At 47.2% G+C, this 24,874-nt stretch overlaps 1 protein-coding gene across 1 annotated transcript in view; it reads left to right on the top strand.

Moving 5' to 3' along the window:
- Positions 1-24,874, top strand: part of XRRA1 (X-ray radiation resistance associated 1) — a 116,922-nt gene that overhangs the window by 30,537 nt on the left and 61,511 nt on the right. Inside the window, exons 6-7 of the mRNA XM_030199996.1 lie at positions 5,733-5,830; positions 16,523-16,656. Coding sequence (XP_030055856.1) covers positions 5,733-5,830; positions 16,523-16,656 — 232 coding nt within the window. The remainder of the gene's footprint in view (positions 1-5,732; positions 5,831-16,522; positions 16,657-24,874) is intronic.

Raw genomic sequence — 24,874 nt, 5'->3', positions numbered from 1 at the left:
CAGTTAAATAGCCTTAAACCAGCTAAGCGCTAATATTCAGCTATCTGTGGTCGCTATAATATAGCCGATCAGGGTGTGTGCATAGGGGGGATTCTATATGGTGCCTAAAAAATCCACACAGAAAACATATCCGCCTAAGCATATTCTATAAGCAGCACCTAGATTTAGGCGCGGTATATAGTATACACTTAATTGACATTCCAGCGCTTAAATCTACACGCATCCATTTACACCAGCGAAAACAAGGCGTAAATCCCGGTGTGTAGATTTAGGTACGTTGGGCCATATTCTATAACAACGCGCATAAATTTTGGAACACCCACAGAACGTTCATTTACCCACCCATAACCACGCCCCTTTTTGCCTGCGCATGTTAGAACAGGCGCACTGCATTACAGAATACGCTTAGTGAGTTGTGTGCGTAAATTCTAATGCCAATTAGTGATCATTATTGGTTGTTGAGTACTGTTAACAACGCTGATTGGCTTGTTAATGAGATTGAAGGGGGGCAGACTCAAGAAAAATGTCAGGAAGTATTTTTTCATGGAGAGAGTGGTGGATGCTTGGAATGCCCTCCCGCAGGAGGTGGTGGAGATGAAAACGGTAACGGAATTCAAACATGCGTGGGATAAACATAAAGGAATCCTGTTTGGAAGGAAGGGATCCTCAGGAGCTTAGTGGAGGTTGGATGGCAGAGGCGGGGCTGGTGGTTGGGAGGCGGGGTTAGTGCTGGGCAGACTTCTACGGTCTGTGCCCTGAAAAAAGACAGATACAAATCAAGGGGGCTGGTGGTTGGGAGGTGGGGCTAGTGCTGGGCAGACTTCTACGGTCTGTGCCCTGAAAAATACAGATACAAATCAAGGTAAGGTATACACAAAAAGTAGCACATATGAGTTATCTTGTTGGGCAGACTGGATGGACCGTGCAGGTCTTTTTCTGCCGTCATCTACTATGTTACGCCAATTAAGTTACATGCGTTGTTACAGAATACTCTTGGATTTCAGCACGGATCTTTAAGCATGCTACATAGAATCCGGGGGATAGTGGCTAAAAAATACTGGAAATTCAATGCTATTGGATATGGCCCAGCATTGAATTTCCAGGCTCGCCGCCGACCACAGAAGGCAGCCAGGCTAACTCCCATGGTTTGAATATCGGCCCCATTGTATCTAACATTTAGTGCTAGTATTCAGTAATTATAAAGTTTGCACTCATGCCCTATTGTGGCACCTAATTTGAAGCAAATTGCATCCAGGACTTATTATATAAATTTTATTTCTATTAACCAATATTAATCCAAATAAAAAAAATCAACAATAACTTACACTAAAGAATAAATAAAAAAAACATTAAAAAATATAAAAATCTAATATAATAAAACTCACCCTCAACGTTCTGAGGACAACGTTCTGAAGTCACTCAGACTCCTAGAACAGTTCGTAAGTTCATGGTGGTGAAGCCACTGACCATGACTCGCTGCCCCGCCCTCGCGTCAAATGTAATGACGTCGAGGGCAGAAAACCAAAAGATAAATGAAAGAAGGGACCGCATCCAGGCAGGGGGAGGAGTAGGGAAACACGCGGACCGTGTTTCCCTACTCCTCCCCCTGCCTAGGAAACGCTGGGCAACAACCTCGCAAACCACCCGAGGCCCCGCACACAGAATGACGGAGGTCCAAAACCACCCCCCACTGCGCCGCCCCCCCGTCGCGCACCGCCCACCAAAACAACCAAAGAAGCCCAGCCCACAAAATGATGGAGGAGCAACACCCACCCCCCGAGCCGCCCCCCCCCCCCAAAGCCACCCACCATCGCGTTGCTTTGCTGGCGGGGGACACGAAACCCCGCCAGCACAAGTCCTGTCTTCAGACTCTGGCGTGAACTTCAGCATTTACTAGCCTAATGCAGGCAGGGCTTCTGTGCGTCTGACGTCATGCACGTGCAGGACGTCAGACGCACAGAACCCCGCCCAGCAAAGGCTAGCAATGCCGAAGATCAAGCGGAGTCAGCAGACAACAAAGGACTTCTGCTGGCGGGATTTTGGGACCCCCGCCAGCAAAACTACGTAACGCAACGGTGGGTGGGATAGCGGCAGGGGGGGCATCGCAGTGGGTGGGATGGAGGCAGGGGGGGGGAACATCACGCGGAGGAGGCAGTGACGGCAATAAACGAAAAAACCCCTGCAATCTGGCAGCGCTACCTTCCCTCATCTTCAAAGCACCGCTTCCAAAAACCCGTGCCCCCCCACACACTCTGGCAGCGGATCCTGAACCCCCCAACCAAACACACACACTTACTCTCATTTGGCCACACTTCCTAAACCCCCCCCCCCACCACACACATACACACACACATACTCACTCACTCTCAACTGGCAGCGCTTCCTGAAAACCCTGCCCCCCCACACACACACACACTCACTCATCGGGCAAACCCCTCTCCTCCCCACCACACACACACTCACTCTCATCTGGCAGCGCTTCCTGAAACCCCTGCCCCCCCACACTCACTCATCTGGCACCGGTTCCTGACCCCCCCCCACACCCCCTCCCCCCCCACACACTCTGTCTCATATGGCAGCGCTTCCAGAAACCCAGTACACACACACACACACACATACACACACACACTCACTCACTCTCATTTGGCAGCGCTTCCTGAAACCCCTGCCACAACCACACACAGTCACTCACTAATCTGGCAGCCGTTCCTGAACCCCCCCCCCCCCCCCCCCACACACACACACTTACTCACTCACTCTCATTTGGCCACACTTCCTGAACCACCAATCACCACCACACACACAAACACACACACACACACACTCTCTCATCTGGCAGCGCTTCCGGAACCCCCCCCCCCCCACACACACACTCACTCTCTCATCTGGCAGCGCTTCCTGAAAACCCTGCCCCCCCACACACACACTCACTCACTCATCTGGCAAACCCCTCTCCTCCCCACCACACACACACTCACTCTCACATCTGGCAGCGCTTCCTGAAATCCCTGCCCCCCCCCCCCACACACACACACATTCACTCATCTGGCACCGGTTCCTGAACCCCCCCCACACCCCCTCCCCCCCCCCACTCTGTCTCATATGACAGCGCTTCCAGAATACCCGTACACACACACACACACACATACACACACACACACACACACACACTCACTCTCATCTGGCAGCGCTTCCTGCCCCCCCCCCCCCACAAACTCACTCTCATCTGCAAACGCTTGATAAACCGCCCCCCACACACACACACACTCACTCATCTGGCAGTGCTTCCAGACCCCCCCCCCCCCCCACACTCACACACCCCTCTTCTTCCAAGCTGAACCACCCAACACAACCAGCACACCCCTCCAACATACACACTCTCTCACTCAAAATCTCATCTGCCATCGCTTCCTGAACCCCCCTCCACCCCCCCACAAACTCACTCTGTCTCATCTGGCAGCGCTTCCTGAAACCCTTGCCACCACCCACACACAGTCACTGACTAATCTGGCAGCCATTCCTGAACCCCCCCCCCCCACACACACACACACACTTACTCACTCACTCTCATTTGGCCCCGCTTCCTGAACCCCCCCCCCCACCACACACACACACAAACACTCACTCTCTCACTCTCTCATCTGCCAGTGCTTCCTGAACCCACGCCACAAACACTCACTCTCATCTGGCAATGCTTGAAAAACCGCCCCCCCCCACACACACTCACTCACTCATCTGGCAGCGCTTCCTGAACCACCCACACCCATAAGTACATAAGTACATAAGTAGTGCCATACTGGGAAAGACCAAAGGTCCATCTAGCCCAGCATCCTGTCACCGACAGTGGCCAATCCAGGTCAAGGGCACCTGGCACGCTCCCCAAACGTAAAAACATTCCAGACAAGTTATACCTAAAAATGCGGAATTTTTCCAAGTCCATTTAATAGCGGTCTATGGACTTGTCCTTTAGGAATCTATCTAACCCCTTTTTAAACTCCGTCAAGCTAACCGCCCGTACCACGTTCTCCGGCAATGAATTCCAGAGTCTAATTACACGTTGGGTGAAGAAAACTTTTCTCCGATTCGTTTTAAATTTACCACACTGTAGCTTCAACTCATGCCCTCTAGTCCTAGTATTTTTGGATAGCGTGAACAGTCGCTTCACATCCACCCGATCCATTCCACTCATTATTTTATACACTTCTATCATATCTCCCCTCAGCCGTCTCTTCTCCAAGCTGAAAAGCCCTAGCCTTCTCAGCCTCTCTTCATAGGAAAGTCGTCCCATCCCCACTATCATTTTCGTCGCCCTTCGCTGTACCTTTTCCAATTCTACTATACCCCTCTTCTTCCAAGCTGAATCCCCCAACACACCTCCCACTCCCCAACCACATACACACACACGCACTCTATCTCTCATCTGGCAGCGCTTCCTGAACCTCCCCTACCCCCCCCGCCCCACACACTCACTCTCTCTCAATCATCTGGCAGCGCTTCCTGAAACACCATACACACACACTCACTCACTCTCTCATCTGGCAGCGCTTCCTGAACCCCACCCCCCCCACACACTCACTCTCTCACTCTCATCTGGCAACGCTTCCTGAACACACCACACCCCTCTTCTTCCAAGCTGAACCCCCTCCAACACATCCCCCCCCCACACACTGTCTCTCCCCCTCCTCCAGCACACCAATTTCTTAGGTGCAGTGGCGGCAATCTCAGACACCAGAGAGAGAGGGGGGCCTGACACCATAGAGAGAGAGGGAGGGAGGTATCTCTGTCACACACACACTCTCTCTCTCTCTCACACACTCTCTCTCTCACAGACAATGTCTTTCTGTCTCTCACTCTCACACACTCTATGTCTCACAGTGTATCACATTCACTCTCTATGTGTCACACAGTCACTTACACACTCGCTTGGTCTCATACACTCAGTGTCACAGAGAATCAATGTCTCACACACACTCTCTCGCACACACTGTATCTGTGAGAAACACACTCTCTCTCTCTTTCTCTATCACACTGTGTCTCACATACGCAATTGCACACACTCTCATTCTCACACACACACTCTCTCACAGACATACTCACACCCAGACTCACTCTCTCTCTCACACACACTCGCACTTTCACTCTCTCACACACAGTCACTCTCACATACACTCTTCAAAACATACACACTATGAGGAAAACCTTGCTAGCGCCCGTTTCATTTGTGTCAGAAACGGGCCTTTTTTACTAGTTTGATATAATGTGCTCAGAAAACAAAATGTGCTAAACGTGGCTGCAAGACTGTGGTCAGCCCATTTCAATCTTTGCACACTGTTTGATATGCACTGTCCTGTTGATTTTTTTGATTAGTATTAGTATTGGTTAACAGAAATAACATTTATATGGTAAGTCCTGTATTTAATTTAACATAAATAAAATGTATATGATAACTCCTGTATTTAATTTATTTCATAATTCAAGTGATTAGTTCCAGGTGAAAAAATATTGTTTTTTATATTATTTTCCTGCTATTATTTGAACTATTGGACCTAATTTGAAGCACCAAATTATAGAATTACTTCCTTTACTCATAAGCACAGTTACAAAACTTCCCCTTAATAACTAGCTTTTCATTATAGTATTAAGATGTTAATATATATTCATGAATATTTCATACATTCTTTGTTTTCGCCCCTTTCTGAGTTTTTTTTTTTTTTTTTTTTTTTAAATTAAAGAGAGGTTTCGTGCATTTTCTGCCTTGCGGGAGTTGGATCTTTCAATGAACAGAATCAGAAATATTATGATCAGCAAGGAAGACTTTCCACATCTGGAAGTGAGTCCATGCTCTTTCTCATCTGTCCCTGTGATAGGTTTGAAATGATTATTAGATGATCTTTAATGAATGTGACTATGTTGCAGCCATAATAATAATGCGGCTCTGGCCAACTTGTTGGGTAGACTGGATGGACCATACAAATCTTTATCTGCCGTCATTTACTATGTTACTAAGGGGTTCTTTTATTAAATCTTTCTTCCCAAGGGAGGTATTCCGCAATTTGGTGCAATCACTCATATTGAGTCATCTGGACTATTGCAATTCCATCTATGCCGGATGTAAAGCCCAAGTTATTAAGAGACTCCAGACAGCCCAAAATCCTGTCGCCAGACTCATATTTGGTAAAGCGAAATATGAAAGCGCCAGACCCCTCAGGAAAAAACTACACTGGCTCCCACTAACAGACCAAATTACATTCAAAATTTGCACTCTGGCTCATAAAATCATTCACGGAGAGTCCCCGATTCAGCAAGAAATTCAAAACGTTCCTCACGGACTTTCTTGAACCTCCACTACCCCAGCTGTAAGGGACTTAAATACAAGCCATTATATACATCCAGCTTCTCTTACATCTGTGCGCAACGTTGGAATGCACTACCGACTCCCTTAAAAACAACACACGATCTGACAGTCTTCCGGAGATCTCTGAAAACTAAATTATTCAACGAGACCTACAATAAGAACCCTTCATAAAGACCCACTATCACATCTGTATTAAAACTAATCAACATTGAACTCCTAATTTGATTACTTTAATCATACTGTTATTATTTAACACCATACTCTACCTAGAGAGTGAGACGTGACCAAAGAATGGAGGGAGGGAGGGAGGAGACCTCAGACTGGTGAAATTCCAGCAGACTGCTGATAATGCTCTGATTAGAGGGTCACCGTAAATCAATCATTGATCTCAACCCAACCACCTCCCTCTACGTGGAACAATATATTTTTTTGTAAAATTTTTTTTTGAAAAAATGCTTAATCCACCATCCAGCTTATTTTCGAAAGAGAAACACGCCTATATTTCGACCCAAATCGGGAGATGGGCGTCTTTCTCCCGTGGGCGTCCAAATCGGTATAATTGAAAGCCGAATTTGGGCGTCGTCAACTGCAATCTGTCGCGGAAACGGCCAAAGTTGACGGGGGCGTATCGGAGGTGTGGTGAAAGCGGGACTGGGGTGTGTTTATCGGCCGAGGAGAGATGGGCGTCCTCTGCCAATAATCGAAAAAAGAAAGGCGTTTTTAGCGCAAATTTGGGTCACTTTTGGACCCTTTTTTTCACGAACAAGTCCCAAAAAAGTGCCCTAAATGACCAGATGACCACCGGAGGGAATCGGGGATGACCAGCCCTGACTCCACCAGTGGTCACTAACCCCCTCCCACCCAAAAAAAAACAACTTTAAAAACTTTTTTTCCCAGCCTGTATGCCAGCCTCAAATGTCATACCCAGCTCCATCACAGCAGTATGCAGGTCCCTGGAGCAGTTGTTAGTGGGTGCAGTGGACTTCAGCCAGGTGGACCCAGGCCCACCCCCCCTACCTGTTACACTTGTGCTGATAAATGGAAGCGCTCCAAACCGCCCCCAAAACCCCCTGTACCCACATCTAGGTGCCCCCCTTCAGCCATAAGTATTATGGTAATGGTGTAGAGTTGTGGGGAGTGGGTTTTGGGGGGGATTTGGGGGGCTCAGCACCCAAGGGAAGGGAGCTATGGACTTCAGAGGTAGTTTGCTTTGTTTTTTTTAATTGTTACAAGTGCCCCCTAGGGTGCCCGGTTGGTGTCCTGGCATGTCAGGGGGACCAGTGCACTACAAATCCTGGCCCCTCCCATAACCCTATGCCTTGGATTTGGTCGTTTTTGAGCTGGGCGCCTTTGGTTTCCATTATCGCTGAAAAACGATACCGCCCAGCTCAAATCCGCACAAATCCGATGCATTTGCCGGGCACAAACCATATTATCGGAAAAAAGATGGATGCCCATTTTTTTCGATAATACGGTTTGTCCCGCCCCTTCACGTACCCGTTCTCGGAGATAGACGCCCATGGAGATGGGTGTTCACGTTCGATTATGCCCCTCCATGTGTCCCAAAATTCAACCAACATATAATGTAGAAAAACCACTTAGCTTGATGCAGCCTCGAAAACGGGGTTCCCTGCCCAACGGATCCGTTTCGCTAAAAGGGGCTTCTTCAGGGGAAATACGAACACCCGGACCAACAAACGCTGCTCAAGTGGTCATCATCAAATTATTTCAACAGCCTGACTTACGGCTAAAACAGTTCGTGTTTCCTCTAAAGAAGCCCCTTTTGGCGAAATGGAACTGTTGGACGGGGAACCCCGTTTCCGAGGCTGCATCAAGCGAAGTGGTTTTTCTACATTATATGTTGGTCGAATTTTGGGACACATGGTGGATACAAATGCAGTAAATAAATAAATAAATGTGCACTAATGGATTTAGTGCACACTAATGATTAGCATGAGCTAAAATTTTTTTTGTTACATTTGTACCCCGCGCTTTCCCACTCATGGCAGGCTCAATGCGGCTTACATATTGTATACAGGTACTTATTTGTACCTGGGGCAATGGAGGGTTAAGTGACTTGCCCAGAGTCACAAGGAGCTGCCTGTGCCTGAAGTGGGAATCGAACTCAGTTCCTCAGTTCCCCTGGACCAAAGTCCACCACTCTAACCACTAGGCCACTCCTCTGAAAATTCTTCTAGGTTTAGAAGCCTAAATTAAGCAACGTAGCAATGAAAATCAAAGCTAGGTGCCGAACCTTTTTCCCAGCCTAACTCCACCCCTTTAGCTGCTCATTTTTAAGGCATCTAAATTTAGGTTCCTAAATAGACGTGCTTAGTCCGGTCAGTTTTCAAAGTGGCCAATTTATGAACCTAACTCCCAAAGTTAGACACTTAAGGGGCTGTTCTGTAAATAAAGTGCCAACATTTACTTGCCAGATATGTGTGTGTCAAGGTCGTGACCGTGACCCGCTTCTCAGCTCACCTGGGGGTGTGGGGATCCATCGCAGTCGGCTCCTTCGGTCTCCTGCCGGGTTCCAGACTGCCCTGCAGCTGCGGCGGTCCATCCGCGTCTCTGTCCCCATCGCCCCGAAGCATATCACCGGCCGCTCTGCTTCTGGTTGGGTACAGCTCCCTTAGTTGCGCGTGTGCTGAAATCTGAGGAGGACGCCTGTTGATGACATCACCCACTGAGACCACTTAAGGAGCTTTGGGACTTCAGCCTTGAGTTCCAGCTCTCAGCCTCAGTCTCAGCTGCAGCCTGCAGTTCCAGGTCCCAATCTTCAGCATCAGTTTTCAACCGCTATTGTTGGTGCCAGCTCCTAGGCTTCAGCTTCTGTCTTTTGGTCCAGCTTTTTGGCCTCTGGCTCCAATACGTTCCCCAGCCCTCGGCCTACTGTTCTTCCTTCCCTGGCTGGGGTGTGACTCGCCTACCACTGCCCCCTAAGTGCCTCCAGGTTGAGTGGGTGGCATAAATCTGACTGTGGTCTAAGGGCTCACTATCCCCGCGGCGTGACAGTGGAGTGGAGGAGTGGCCAAGTGGTTAGAGCACCGGTCTTGCAATACAGAGGTGGCCGGTTCAAATCCCACTGCTCCTTGTGATCTTGGGCAAGTCACTTAACCCTCCATTGCCTCAGGTACAAACTTAGATTGTGAGCCCTCCTGGGACAGAGGAATATCAAGAGTACCTGAATGTAACTCACCTTGAGCTACTACTGAAAAAGGTGTGAGTAAAATCTAAATAAATAAATAAATAAATGATTAGATTATGGGCATATTGTTACATTTGTGTGCACCATTTAAAAAGTGTTCTATTAATGCTTGCATATTTTATTTTAATTTCTTATATAGCAGCTGCAAGCATGAAGGTTATCAAAGCATATTCAGGTACAATAGGTATTTTTCTGTCCCTGGAGGGCATACAATTTAAGTTTGTACCTGAGGTAGTGGAGAGTTGAGAGTGGCCCAAGATCACAAGGAGTTGCAGTGAGATTTGAACCAGATTCCCCTGGTTCTCATCCTGCTGCTCTAAGCATTAGGCTTCTCCTCCACTCCTTATCATATCATTCGTAGCACATATTTTAAACATAGGTGTATACATGGGCAGATTGGATTGAAGTGTTTGTTCGGAGCTCTGAGAGCAACATTTTAGACAAGAGACCTTATATCAAGATCGGCAATGTTTTTGAGTCATGCAACGTTTAACATCTATTGGAATATACAACTCCAGTGGCATTTGACTCCTGATCAAGGCAGGGTGGCCAAAACACAGGCCCGTGTCGTTGAGCCATGCTTTAATTAAAGTTTTACAGTACCATCAATGACTGTGTGTTCTTCGTTGTCATCTTCGCTGTGTCTGTTTGCCATTTCAGTGTAGATTACAACAGTGTTCCTGTGTGGCTTATTGAGCAAAGTGCAACATTTTGGTTAGTCTTTGCTACTTATTTGCTTACCTGTGAATGAGTTACAGAATAATCCATAGCCTGATTACTGGCATTTATGCATATACTGGACATTTATATGTGTATTTGGGTTTGCCTAAATGATGGCCTAGTGAAGTGTGACTGCATTCCATTCATTAGCTCAATAAATCAAAAACTATTCACGGCCAAGATCTGTCAGGGTTCAGAAGGTAATTGGATGGCCTGTCATTAATTTATTTTAATTCCCTAATGGCATATTAGGTTTCAGTAATGAAGGAGGGTGATCAATCTTTTATGGAGGACAGTTCTAAATTGAGCACTTGTCACACGTCATCAGATTTATATGTCGCACAAACCTGCTTTTGTAAATCTAACATTTCTAAGCAGTATGTGATCCAAGTTTAAAGTAGGAAAAGCAGATATGAAAAATTATCTTCACCAGCACACCATGTTCCATTTACCATCCAGGTATCATTAGGCAAGTCATTAGAGTACATACTCAATCTGTTTTCATTTTGGTGATGTGCAGGGAGGAAGGAGAGAAGGGATCTGGGCTTAATCTTCAGAACCTTCCTGGCCATCGTGTGTGCTCTTAGAAAATGTATTGAGGATTTTGAAACCCCACAGGATTTGAAAATACAGTCACCCTTCTTATCTTCCCTCTCTCAGCCTGACTTTGCCCACTTTTTATGCAAGGAAAAACATGCGCTGTGAAACAGCGTACTAACTTTTTCCCATATATGGAGGCAGGGGGCAGTTTTCATGTGGGTAAACATTCTTTTTTTGGGAGGGATCATGGTTTATGTGGGTAAACACATTTGCACATTGCCCCCGTAGATGGTAATTTAATGACAGGGCACCTGGCTTCTCAAGGCGCCTAGGACCCGATATTCAGACCGCGGGAGTTAGCCCGGCTAACTTCCGCGGTCGGTGCCGAGCCCGGAAATTCAATGCCGGGTTCAAACTTAACTGGCCAAGCTGATATTCAGCGCTGGCCAGTTAAGTTTGAACCAGTGAAAGATATTCACATGGCCAAATATGGCTCGCTATGTCCCACTGAAAATTCGCAGATAGCAAATTATGGGGCATTTAACCAGCCAGGTGCCGATCCTGGCCGATTAAATGCTTTTGAATATTGTCGGGATAGGCATATATGTCGCACCTGTGTGCCTTTATAAAATCACCCAGAGAGGCACGCATGTTATTTACGACAAGCAAGAAAGTGAGGTCCAGAAGAAAAGAAGTCCAAGGAGACAAGTAACAAGAGTAACAATCTATATTTATTGCAAATATGTGCATAATCCCCAAAGCTACCTGTGCTCTGTCTGTTTCCTCCCCTCAGGAATTCCTACACATTAGGGATGTGAATCTGGTTTTGGATAAATGGTAAAACACAATCCCCCCTGATTCTGTATATGGCGTCCAGATTTGCACGCCCAAGATGCTCACGCAATTTAATTCGTTAACGAGCCCTTAATGATCACTAATTGGGTGCTAACATCCAGTTATTGAAGTTAATAGTCTCTTATTAATGTTTGCGCGCGCATCTGGCTGCGCACTATTCTATAAGGCATGGTGCCAAGCTCTACTAGTGCGTAACTCAAATGGGGGCGTGGCCACGGGCTTGTCAGGGGCGTTCTGAAAAGTTGTGTGTGTAGTTATAAGTTGGATGAGTGTGGAAGGTATAGTCAGGCTGGGGTGGTTTGGTATGGCTATGGGTTCTCTTTGTAGGCCTTATTGAAGAGATATGTCTTCAGAGATTTACGAGTTGGTTATTTCGTCAAGAGTTTTCAAGGCTGCAGGTATTGCATTCCATAACTGCGTGCTCACATAAGAGAATTACTACTACTTAACATTTCTAGAGTGCACTAGGGTTACGCAGCGCTGTACAATCCAACAAAGAGAGACAGTCCCTGCTCAAAGAGCTTACAATCTAATAGGCAAGTGAATTCTCAACCCCCGAAATCTCACCACACTCATACCTTTACTCACAGAAAAATGTATACCATATGGTTTTTGTTATTATATATTGCCCTTTAATTTCCCATTGTTCCCTTCCAATGTTTCAATGTTCTTTTCCATTGATATATTCCTTAACGATACTTTGATTTTGTCTCCTATAACTCTTCACAATGTAATCCATAACCGAATTGTAACAAATTGTATTTCCATCATTCATAATGTATTGTAAGCCACACTGAGCCCGCAAAAAGGTGGGAAAATGTGGGATACAAATGCAATAAATAATAATAATATGGCCTCAGCGCACCTAAGGCGCCAGCATTTACACCAGGTCTAAGTCTGGCGCCAAAAGTTATGCACGGGACGCGCACCCTGTATAGAATTGCATTTAGTGCCGATTTTTTTCCAGCACTGAATTTTGAGTGTTATTTATAGAATGCCCTCCAGTGAATGAGGGCATTTTAGGTTCATATACCTTTAAATGACTCAAATGGATTAGAGTCTAGTTTGAATCAAATCTTCACTTGTTCTGTTCATTTTTAGATACACTCCCAAATTCTATATATGGCGCCTTAAGCTATTCGCACAAATTTGATTAACAAGCCAATCAGCCCTGATAATCGTATGTTAAGCAATTAGCGGCACTAATTGGGTTTAATTAGAATTTATGGGCACAACTTGTGATCTTGGGCAAGTCACTTAACCCTCCATTGCCTCAGGTACAAACTTAGATTGTGAGCCCTCCTGGGACAGAGAAATATACAGAATACCTGAATGTAACTCACCTTGAGCTACTACTGAAAAAGGTGTGAGCAAAATCTAAATAAATAAGATTCTGGAATCTTAAAGAGTGACAAGATTCCAGAATCTCAAAGAGTAGCGACATTCCATGTAGAACCTCAAAGAACAGCAAGATTCTAGAGTGGAGGAGTGGCCTAGTTGTTAGAGCACCGGTCTTGTAATCCAGAGGTGGCTGGTTCAAATCCCACTACTGCTCCTTGTGATCTTGGGCAAGTCACTTAACCCTCCATTGCCTCAGGTACAAACTTAGATTGTGAGCCCTCCTGGGACAGAGAAATAGCCAGAGTACCTGAATGTAACTCACCTTGAGCTACTACTGGAAAAAGTGTGAGCAAAATCTAAATAAATAAATAAATAAACTTTCTAGGCGTATTCTATAATGCGGTGCACGTAAATTCTAATGTGCACAGTCAAAAATGGGGCATGGGTATGAAATGGGAGGGTTGTGGGTGTTTCTAAAAACTATGTGCACTATTATGGGCACTTAGGCACAGGTATTTAGGCCTGGTTTTAGGTGGCCTAAATGGGTGCACCTAATTTTTAGGCGTAAGAACGGCACATGAATGCATTCTATAAAGTATGTCTAACTTTAGGTGTACTTTATAGAATCACGCTAATCACGTGGTTGTACTGCGCTGATTTTTAAGACACCATTATATAGAATTTCCCCCACAGAGTGTATCCTTGGGGAGGGGTGGGAGGCAGGAAAGACTTAGCGCTTTACTTTCACAATAATTGATAATTCGCTTCACCAGGGAAGCCTGAAGCATGTAACAATAATCAAAATTTAAAAACCCAGCACATAAAAAATTTAAACCCTAATCCACTTTACTAACTAACCACTGAATTTTCTCATCTAGTTACATACCTTTAAAAACCCAAGATTTAAAACCCTCACTCCCACTTCTGTTACATAGCCATTAAACTCTCTGTCTAACCAACAAATGCCTTGGAATAAAACCAAACTTTCAACGCCTTCTTAAAGGAAGATCACTACCTCTCAAGATCTAAATCTACTGGTGGAGCATTCCATATTTTGGGACCACATACCGAAAAAGCATGCAGATAAATTGAACGTAGCTTAATATTTCCCTGAATATGAAGAAGGAACTGTTGTGATGAGTGCAGATCCTATGACGGCTCATATACATGGATTAATGGCCACAGGAATAGAAGGTCGTTACAAAAACGATCTTGAAATAAAAAAATAAAGTGCTCTTTTACAAAGCGGCAGCAAAAAGCAGCCTTAGCGGGTCTTTTCTGTGTGCTAAGGCTGCTTTTTAGATGGCCAGAAAGTGGCCAATTTTCTATTTTCGGTGTTAATGGCCACGCATTAATGGTCACTCACTAATGTTAAACCAACCTCTAGAGAGATTGACAGGCAACTCGTGAAGTATGTCCTTGGGAAGGGAAGGCATAAGTCGCTTCATTAATCATGTTGAAACCATTTGCTAGGCACTCTGGCCGGACCTGGCTAAGATTGCACAACATTTTCTTTCCTGTCCATTAGCCAACATTGTTAGCCTCTTCCCTGCATGCTTATCAACCTACTCATACATAAGTATTGCTGTACTGGGACAGACTGAAGGTCAATCAAGCCCAGCATCCTGTTTCCAACAGTGGCCAATTCTTACTCGTGTTATGAGGTCCACAGAAAAATTGTTGTTAGCTGTCCCACCACTCCACCAGGTTACAGATCGTCAGTCTTTTCTGATGTGTAATACTTTACTAGGATAGAAACCCAAAAGAGAGATACCGAATAGGAGGAGAGAGATTAGTAACCTCGACTCAGGAGAGAGACCTTGGGGTGTTGGTGTCGGAGGATCTGAAGGTGAAGAAACAATGTGGCAAGAAGGATGCTAGGCTGCATAGAGAGGGGTATAACCAGCAGAAGAAAGGAGGGGGTAAGTTGTTGGTGAGGCCCCACTTGGAGTATTGTGTTCAGTTTTGGAGGCCATATCTTCCTAAAGATGTAAAAAGACTGGAAGCAGTGCAAAGAAAAGCTACAAAAATTGTATGGAATTTGCATTGCAGACCGTACGAGGAGAGACTTGCCGACCTGAACATGTATACCTTGGAGGAAAGGAGAAACGGGTGATATGATACAGACGTTCAAATATTTGAAAGGTATTAATCTGCAAACAAACCTTTTCCAGAGACGGGAAGGTGGTAGAACTAGAGGGCATGAATTGAGGTTGAAGGGGGAGGTAGACTCAGAAGTAATGTCAGGAAGTATTTTTTCACAGAGGGTAGTGAATACATGGAATGCTCTTCCACGGGAGGTGGTGGAGATGAAAATGGTAATGGAATTCAAACGTGTGGGATAAACACAAAGGAATCCCGTTTAGAAGGAATGGATCCACAGAATCTTAGTGGAGATTGGGTGCCAACACTGGTAATTGGGAAGCAAAGCCAGTGCTGGGCAGACTTCTACGGTCTACACTCTAATCGTGACTGAATAGATATGGATGGGCTGAAGTGTAAATTTTAAGGGGCTTCGACATTAGGTTCAGAACATTTAGTACAAGAACAGTGCTGGACAGACTTCTATGGTCTGTGTCCTGAGAATGGCAAGGACAAAGCAAACTCGGGTATACATATAAAGTATCACATACCATGTAAATGAGTTTATCTTATTGGCAGACTGGGTGGTCCATTCAGGTCTTTATCTGCTGTCATTTACTATGTTACTAGGACTTACATATTGTGACTTTTTTTTTGCATTTTTGGAAACGTTCGAAAGGCTTTCAATTCAGTCAAATGTTTTAGTTATTCTTTTAAGTATTTTGGTGCTTATTTTGTCTTATTTGTTATGCTCATATTAATTTCATTTTTTTTGCCTGTTGTCCTCCACTGATTGTGTATGTTATTTTGTAAGCCGCCTAGAATTGCTTAGATAGAGCAGGTTATAAATGGTTCACATAAATAAATAAATCAGTGTACCAAATGAATGGATATTCTGAATTAGGGCCGCTGGCAGGGGGGGGGGGGGCCAGATTTCCGTTGCCCGGCCTCCAAGAAGGACCCTGCACCGGGGTCTGTCTCTATCGTACTCTGTGTGTCGGGACCCGGGTGATTGTGTTAAAGCGATAACCCAGGTCCTGGCACATAGGAGCATGTCCTGTGGTACGCCATTTTAATTTGCGTTAGGTACATGTTAGTGCCTAATGCAGCTTAGTAAAAAGGTCACAAACTGAGGAGCTGAGGAGACTGCTGCACACTTGAATGGCTGTGCATGGTCAGATTTACTCTAGTTCTGAGCTCTGGGAGAGCTGTTCTTTTCAGAGCTTGCAATAATGTCACCCACCTGTGTACCTGATCAGTCCTGCTGTCCACGGAGATCAGGTGTTACAGGTGAGCAGCAACACTTTTCTATTCTCTTGAGGATTCAGTGCTTGATAGCATTTCTGTAGCTGTCATCTAGAGACATTTGTGATGGCCATTAATTAATGATATGCTACATTAAGTTCTTCTTTTTGACCTAGTTTCTGGACCTTTCGTACAATTATCTGACTAAAGAAGACTTTCTGTCATTAAGTGTTCTGCCTCGACTCAGAGTCCTTTACCTCACAGGAAACGGGCTTGACTCTCTTTCATCTGAAATGGCTTTCTCAGAACCGTAAGTTATTCAGTTTGTAGACTAACCAGAGAGCTCCGTCAACAGGTGGTGCTTTCTTTATTTGCTATATTCTTCCTGTGACATCTGTTGTGTCCTGTGTCTTCTGCGCCCTCTGCAGGTCTAGAAAAACAATAGGACAGACAATTGGTGAGATCCAATGCGGTAAAAGCAAAGGAGCGGATCTGAAGAAAATCTTATATTAAAAAGTATTTTATTCCCTACAGTAGGTAAAAGAACCAGATGCCCTACGCAGGCTGTGTTTCACCCTTTCCAGGTCTGCATCAGGGGCAATAACAACTGTTAATAAACATATAAAATCACAATTAGTATCAAATCATAAAAAACAAATACATAAAAGTAAATCAATACATAAGTGATTACATAAAACCAAATCTTATATTTAAAAGGATTTTATTCCCTACAGTAGATAAAAGAACCAGTTGCCCTACGCAGGCTGTGTTTTGCCCTTTCCAGTTCTGTTTCGGGGGCAATAAAAACGTAATAAACGTATAAGATCACTGTTAGTATCAAATCATAAAAAACAAAATACATAGAAGTAAATAAATACATAAGTGATTACATAATACCACAAACTTATAATAAGACCATACAAATAACAGAACAGCAATACTACATGTAAAACCACTAGCTCTCTAGTATTTTTGCAGCCATAGTGAGTCTGACAAACAACTCCCCATGGTGTTCTATATATATCAATCACTGGTCAAAAGGGAGCTTACCAAACAGGAGAATAAATAGGAACCATACTCATCAAGCAGAACTAGGGTTACCATATGTCCGGTTTTACCCGGACATGTCCTCTTTTTGAGGACATGGCCGGGCAACCGGGCGGGTTTTGCCAGCCTGCCCGTTTGTCTGGATTTCCAGACAAACGGGCAGGCTGGCGAGCAGGCGGGCCTAGTGGTGTGCTATCCTCCCCTCCCCTTGCCTTACTATACTGCCCTGGTGGTCTAGTGACCTCTTCAGGGCAGGAAAGAGCCCCCTCTTTCCTGCCCGGAGCGCCTGCATACTGTTCCTTGCTGACTCTAGTCCCGGCACCGATTCAAAATGGCCGCCGAGAGTTGAAGCGGCCTCGCGAAACTTCTGTAGAAGTCTTGCGAGGTTACTCTCGGCGGCCATTTTGAATTGGCGCCGGGACCGACATCAGCAAGGAACAGTATGCAGGCGCTCCGGGCAGGAAAGAGGGGGCTCTTTCCTGCCCCGAACAGGTCATTAGACCACCAGGGCAGTACAGTAAGGGGAGGGGAGGATAGGACACCCTTAAGGGGTGGGGGCAGTATGTGACAGGGGCGGGGTGTGTTGTGGCATGGGCGTGGCAGGACGTGTGTCCTCTTTTTTGGGGGAGCAAATATGGTAACCCTAAGCAGAACTATATAGTAAAAGAGAACGTTTAGAAAAGATATCTAAACTCAGCATTTAAAACAGCAGCACATAAGGAGTAAAAGGCACACTTGCTAGCTCTCTCTCCAGCACACTCTGAAGCACAACTTGTAGCTGTGATGAAACAGACAGGCACTTTCCTATAATGCCTTTTTATGCTTAGAGCACAGGTCAAAAGTGACTTTACTAAACCATTAGGAAATCTCCTACAGTTCATGTGATATGGCAGTGCAAAGTTGCTAGCTCTCTATGCAGCCAAAGTGAGTCTGACAAGCAGCTCCCCATGGTGTTCTATATATTTAAAGCACCGTCAAAGCAAACAAAAAAATATAAATAAAAATGATCAAAAGCCATACCCATGTTTTTATCTAATTACTTATTTTATGTATAATTTATGTTCATACATATTTATTGAACTACCCATAATTGATACAGTATTTATGCTCTTTATTGGTGGTTTTACATTTAGTATTGCTGTTCCATTATTTGTATGGTCTTATTATAAGTTTGTGGTATTATATGATCACTTATTTATTTTTATGTAATTTTTATGGTTTGATACTAAAAGTGATTTAATATGTTTATTAACTGTTTTTATTGCTCTTGACGCTACCCTGCAAAGGGCGAAACACAGCCTGTGTCGGGCATCTTTTTATTTTATCTATTGTAGTGAATAAAATCCTTTTAAATATAAGATTTTCTTCAGATCTGCTCCTTTGTTTTTACCTCTATGCCCTCTCCTACAGTTAACGCTGGGGTTTACAAAGCCGCTATCGCGGCTGACTGTGCACTAGTGCCGACACAGCCCAGTCACTTTGAATGGGCTGTGTCGGCAGTGCCGCGCGGAAGACGCTAGCGTGGCTTAATAAACAGACCCCTTACTTTTTTATAATCACCATTTCCTCTTCATCCTTCCAGACCAGTCTGGATGCATGGGTTTATGCTCTCTGAGATCAACTGGTTTGATGATGTCAGCCCATACAGGTTTCTGTTCAATCCAGAACTAGCCAGTATTTCTCAATCTCCAATAGATGGTACAGGAGATATGGACTGTACAGTCTGGATCAGGTCTAAAATATTCTTATGGAAGATGGTCTGAGATCTTCCTCCTTGGGAGGAAATTGGAATCGGTTTGATCTGTGGGACTCCTATTGAAGGAAAAAAATCGCCAATGGGCTGATTTTCAGAACTCTCGTGCTATAGGGAACAGTACCTGATCCATACCAGGGGAACAGCACCAAAATGTAGCACCCCAATGCTCAACGCTAATGGTATGCAAATGGTATGTGTGCTCTGAGACTGAAAGCAAGGGGGTGGAAAGTGCCTGGTGCATGCGCAGAAGAGTTTTGCAGTAAGTACAGCTCTTCTGCAAGTACCCAGGTAAACCAGGAAGTGATGCACATATTAGCACCGTTCTGCACTTTTAAATGTAACTTTTTTCAATTTTTTTTCACTTGAGAGACTTATATTTAAGTGCAGAAAACAGGCGCCAATATGTGCTTTCACTTTCAGGTTTGCTCGGAGCCGCACACATTTATTTTTCACTCCCAGCACTTAGAGGCTTCTTTCTGCTTCTGAAACAAATCAAAACCATCAGATTTTAAGCTTTAAAAAAATCCTCTCTTCAAATAACCTAATTCCAGCGGTAAGGGCAGGATTTGTTTGTGCACTGTTCTCTGAGCATTGGGAGAGAATAGCAAATGACCTTATTTACATCAGTTTGACTACATTTATATACAATTTGCACTAATCTTTGGCATGGCTGTTGTTTCCTGCCCTGCAGCCCTCTGAGCATTTTGCGCAGATTAACGCTGGCACTAGTCCAGCACTAATCAGCTCTAGCACCAGCATTAGGTCCTGAACATTGGCCCATAGAAGTGCTAGGATTGGCTGGGGCCGCTCCATATAGTACGAGGGTCTTAAGCCTGGTGGAGCTGAGTTTCGTTCCCCCTTCCCCGCCTCCCCTACCTGTCAGCCTGGTTCTTGGGGGTATTGCTGCCGTTCCCTCTGTTTTCCTCCCCTTTTCATGGGAGGAGGACAGAAGTGAGTATCTGTGCAGTTCTAATAATTACTAACAAACAAAAAGAATAAAGGACTACAGAATTTTGTGTGTGTGTGTGTGTGCGCGTATGGAAAGGATGAGAGCTCTGGAGGTGATTAAAAAAAATTTAGTTTCTGAGGGGAGGGAGGGTTTATTCTCTTCAGCAGTTTAAGTAAGTGGAACTTCTGAAAGAGCCTGACAGCATACAGGTCAGTGTTGCAGGCCAAGTGCAGCCAGTTCTGTGTGGCCTATGGCAGCTCTGCTTCAGCAGTGATGCAGCGGGCTAGTGCTGCTCGTTTGACGATGAGTGGTATCCAGGGTTTAAGGAAAGGAAAAGGGAATGGGACTTATATACCGCCTTTCTGTGGTTTTTCCAACTACATTCAAAGCGGTTTACGTATTATATACAGGTACTTATTTGTACTTGGGACAATGGAGGGTTAAGTGACTTCTCCGAGGACAAGCAGGCTGCTTGTTCTCACTGATGGGTTGACGTCCTCGGCAGCCCCCTCCATCGGAAAAGTTTACTAGCAAAGGCCTTTGCTAGTCCTCGCGCGCCCATGCGCACCGCGCATGCGCGGCCGTCTTCCCGCCCGAAACCGGCTCGAGCCGGCCAGTCTTCTTTCGTCCGCACTCGGTACGGTCGTGTTACGCCGTTCGTGCCCCAGAGAGTCGACCTCGCGCGTCCTTTTCGACGTGTTTTTGTCCTATTTTCATTAAAAAAGTTCGGGAAGCGCTCCGGAAGTGTTCCGGAAGACCCTTTTGGGGTTTCTGCCCTTCCCGTATTTCTCAAGTTTTTGCCCCATAAGTTTTCTTTCGTTGTCGGGGTAGGCCTCTTTTGGCCTCGGTCGAGATTTTCTCCCTCTAAATTTTGGTGCTTCAATTTTCGCCATTTCGGCTTTTGATTTCGCCGGCGTGATTTTTCCGCCCATGACATCGAAGCCTTCCAGCGGCTTCAAGAAGTGCACCCGGGTAATCTCGCTCACTGATAGGCACTCTGCGTGTCTTCAGTGTCTAGGGGCCCAGCACCGCCCTCAGAACTGCAGTCTGTGTTCCCTGTTACAAAGGCGGACTCAGGTAGCGAGATTGGCCCAGTGGAACGTTTTGTTCTCGGGCTCTTCGTCGGCATCGGCACCGGAGGCATCGAGTGCATCGACGTCGTCAGCGTCCGGACCATCTTCCTTGGCTGCCGCTCCATCGACTGCATCGAGGCATCGTACCTCTGCATCGGCGCCGAGGCATCGGGCGACTGTATCGACGTCGGTGGTACCGAGACTTCGTCTGCTGATGTCGTCGGACGGAGGTGCATCGTCAGGAGTGCAGGTGAGGGCTGTCCATTCCCCTGCTGGTGGCGGTGAGCCTTCGGGTGGGTCTCCTCCTACCCTGAGGGCTCCTGCGGTACAGCCCCCCCGGGATCGACCTTCTTCGGTCTCGGCCCCGAGGAAGCGACGGATGGATTCTACGTCCTCCTCGTCGGTGCCGGGGAGCTCCGGTGACATGCTTCGGAAGAAGTCGAAGAAGCATCGACACCAGTCTCCTCCCCATGTCGGCACCGAGAGCTCTGGGTCGCCGAGGGATTCGGCACCCAGCAGGCATTGGCACCGAGAGGACCGCTCACCCTCTGTTCAGGAGGTGTCGATGCGCTCCACTCTGGACAGCCCGGAACAGCCTCCTCGCCCGGAACAGGTTCTGACGTCGACGCCTGCATCGGCCTCTCAGCCTTTCTCTGCAGCCGCTCTAAACGAGAGCCTCCGGGCCGTTCTCCCAGAGATTCTGGGAGAGCTGTTGCGCCCTACCCCTCCGGTACCGGCGGTGCTTGCGCCTCCGGTACCGTCGAGCGTGGCGCCGGCTGGCCCATCGCCCAGGTTGAGGTCCCCGACGTCGGTACAGCGTGCGGTGCCGACCGCGGCCACCTCCCAGGAAGGCTCCCCGACTACGTCGGCGGAGGGAGCTTCGCCGATGCGGGCGAGGGAGTCTACCTCTCGACGCCCCCACCGTGGACGGGGTTCCACCGAGTCGAGCAGGGCGAGGTTGCAGACACAGGTTCGTGAACTTGTGTCTGACACCGAGGGTGAGGCCTCGTGGGAGGAAGAAGAGGACCCCAGATATTTCTCTGACGAGGAGTCTGAGGGTCTTCCTTCTGATCCCACTCCCTCTCCGGAAAGACAGCTTTCTCCTCCTGAGAGTCTGTCTTTCGCTTCCTTTGTCCGGGAGATGTCTACGGCCATCCCCTTCCCGGTGGTTGTGGAGGACGAGCCCAGGGCTGAAATGTTTGAGCTCCTGGACTATCCTTCTCCACCTAAGGAAGCGTCCACTGTTCCCTTGCACCATGTCCTGAAAAAGACATTGCTTGCGAACTGGACCAAGCCACTAAGTAATCCCCACATTCCCAAGAAGATTGAGTCCCAGTACCGGATCCATGGGGACCCAGAGCTGATGCGCACTCAGTTGCCTCATGACTCTGGAGTTGTGGATTTGGCCCTAAAGAAGGCTAAGAGTTCTAGGGAGCATGCTTCGGCGCCCCCGGGCAAAGACCCTAGAACCTTAGACTCCTTTGGGAGGAAGGCCTACCATTCTTCTATGCTCGTGGCCAAAATCCAGTCTTACCAGCTCTACACGAGCATACACATGCGGAACAATGTGCGGCAGTTGGCGGGCTTGGTTGATGCTCTTCCCCCTGAGCAAGCCAAACCTTTTCAGGAGGTGGTCAGGCAGCTGAAGGCGTGCAGAAAATTCCTGGCCAGAGGAGTTTATGACACTTTTGATGTTGCGTCCAGGGCCGCTGCTCAAGGTGTGGTGATGCGCAGGCTCTCATGGCTGCGTGCCGCCGACCTGGAGAATAGACTCCAGCAGCGGATTGCGGACTCGCCTTGCCGTGCGGACAACATTTTTGGAGAAAAAGTCGAGCAGGTGGTAGAGTCTCTCCACCAGCGGGACACCGCATTCGACAAGTTCTCCCGCCGGCAGCCTTCAGCCTCTACCTCTACAGGTAGAAGATTTTTCGGGGGAAGGAAGACTGGTCCCTATGCTTCTGGTAAGCGTAGGTACAATCCTCCTTCCCGACAGCCTGCGGCCCAGGCTAAGCCCCAGGGCGCTCGCTCTCGTCAGCAGCGTGCGCCTCAGCAAGGCCCCGCGGCTCCCCAGCAAAAGCAAGGGGCGAGCTTTTGACTGGCTCCAGCAGAGCATAGCCGACATCCAAGTGTCAGTGCCGGGCGACCTGCCGGTCGGGGGGAGGTTGAAAGCTTTTCACCAAAGGTGGCCTCTCATAACCTCCGATCAGTGGGTTCTGCAAATAGTCCGGCAAGGATACACCCTCAATTTGGCCTCAAAACCTCCAAATTGTCCACCGGGAGCTCAGTCTTACAGCTTCCAACACAAGCAGGTACTTGCAGAGGAACTCTCCGCCCTTCTCAGCGCCAATGCGGTCGAGCCCGTGCCATCCGGGCAAGAAGGGCTGGGATTCTATTCCAGGTACTTCCTTGTGGAAAAGAAAACAGGGGGGATGCGTCCCATCCTAGACCTAAGGGCCCTGAACAAATATCTCGTAAAAGAAAAGTTCAGGATGCTTTCCCTGGGCACCCTTCTCCCCATGATTCAGCAAAACGATTGGCTATGCTCTCTGGACTTGAAGGATGCCTACACACACATCCCGATACTGCCAGCTCACAGACAGTATCTGCGATTTCAGTTGGGCACACGCCACTTCCAGTACTGTGTGCTACCCTTTGGGCTCGCCTCTGCGCCCAGGGTGTTCACAAAGTGCCTAGCTGTGGTAGCAGCGGCACTCCGCAGGCTGGGGGTGCACGTGTTCCCATATCTCGACGATTGGCTGGTGAAGAACACATCCGAGGCAGGAGCCCTGCAGTCCATGCAGATGACTATTCGCCTCCTGGAGCTACTGGGGTTTGTGATAAATTACCCAAAGTCCCATCTTCTCCCAGTGCAGAAACTCGAATTCATCGGAGCCCTGCTGGATTCTCGGACGGCTCGCGCCTATCTCCCAGAGGCGAGGGCCAACAACTTGTTGTCCCTCGTCTCGCGGGTGCGAGCGTCCCAGCAGATCACAGCTCGGCAGATGTTGAGATTGCTGGGCCACATGGCCTCCACAGTTCATGTGACTCCCATGGCCCGCCTTCACATGAGATCTGCTCAATGGACCCTAGCCTCCCAGTGGTATCAGGCCGCTGGGGGTCTAGAGGACGTGATCCACCTGTCCACGAGTTTTCTCAAATCCCTGTATTGGTGGACGATTTGGTCCAATTTGACTCTGGGACGTTCCTTCCAAATTCCTCAGCCACAAAAAGTGCTGACCACGGATGCGTCTCTCCTGGGATGGGGAGCTCATGTCGATGGGCTTCACACCCAAGGAAGTTGGTCCCTCCACGAACGCGATCTACAGATCAATCTTCTGGAGTTGCGAGCGATCTGGAACGCTCTGAAGGCTTTCAGAGATCGGCTGTCCCACCAAATTATCCAAATTCAGAGAGACAACCAGGTTGCCATGTACTATGTCAACAAGCAGGGGGGCACCGGATCTCGCCCCCTGTGTCAGGAAGCCGTCAGCATGTGGCTCTGGGCTCGCCGTCAAGGCATGGTGCTCCAAGCCACATATCTGGCAGGCGTAAACAACAGTCTGGCCGACAGGTTGAGCAGGATTATGCAACCTCACGAGTGGTCGCTCTATTCCCGTGTGGTACGACAGATCTTCCAGGCGTGGGGCACCCCCCTGGTGGATCTCTTCGCATCTCGAGTGAACCACAAAGTCCCTCAGTTCTG

Source organism: Microcaecilia unicolor, chromosome 4 (assembly GCF_901765095.1).
Source record: "Microcaecilia unicolor chromosome 4, aMicUni1.1, whole genome shotgun sequence".
In the NCBI taxonomy this organism is placed as follows: Eukaryota; Metazoa; Chordata; class Amphibia; order Gymnophiona; family Siphonopidae; genus Microcaecilia; species Microcaecilia unicolor.
Note: the sequence above shows the minus strand (reverse complement) of the source record. Positions and strands in the feature narration are given on the sequence as shown.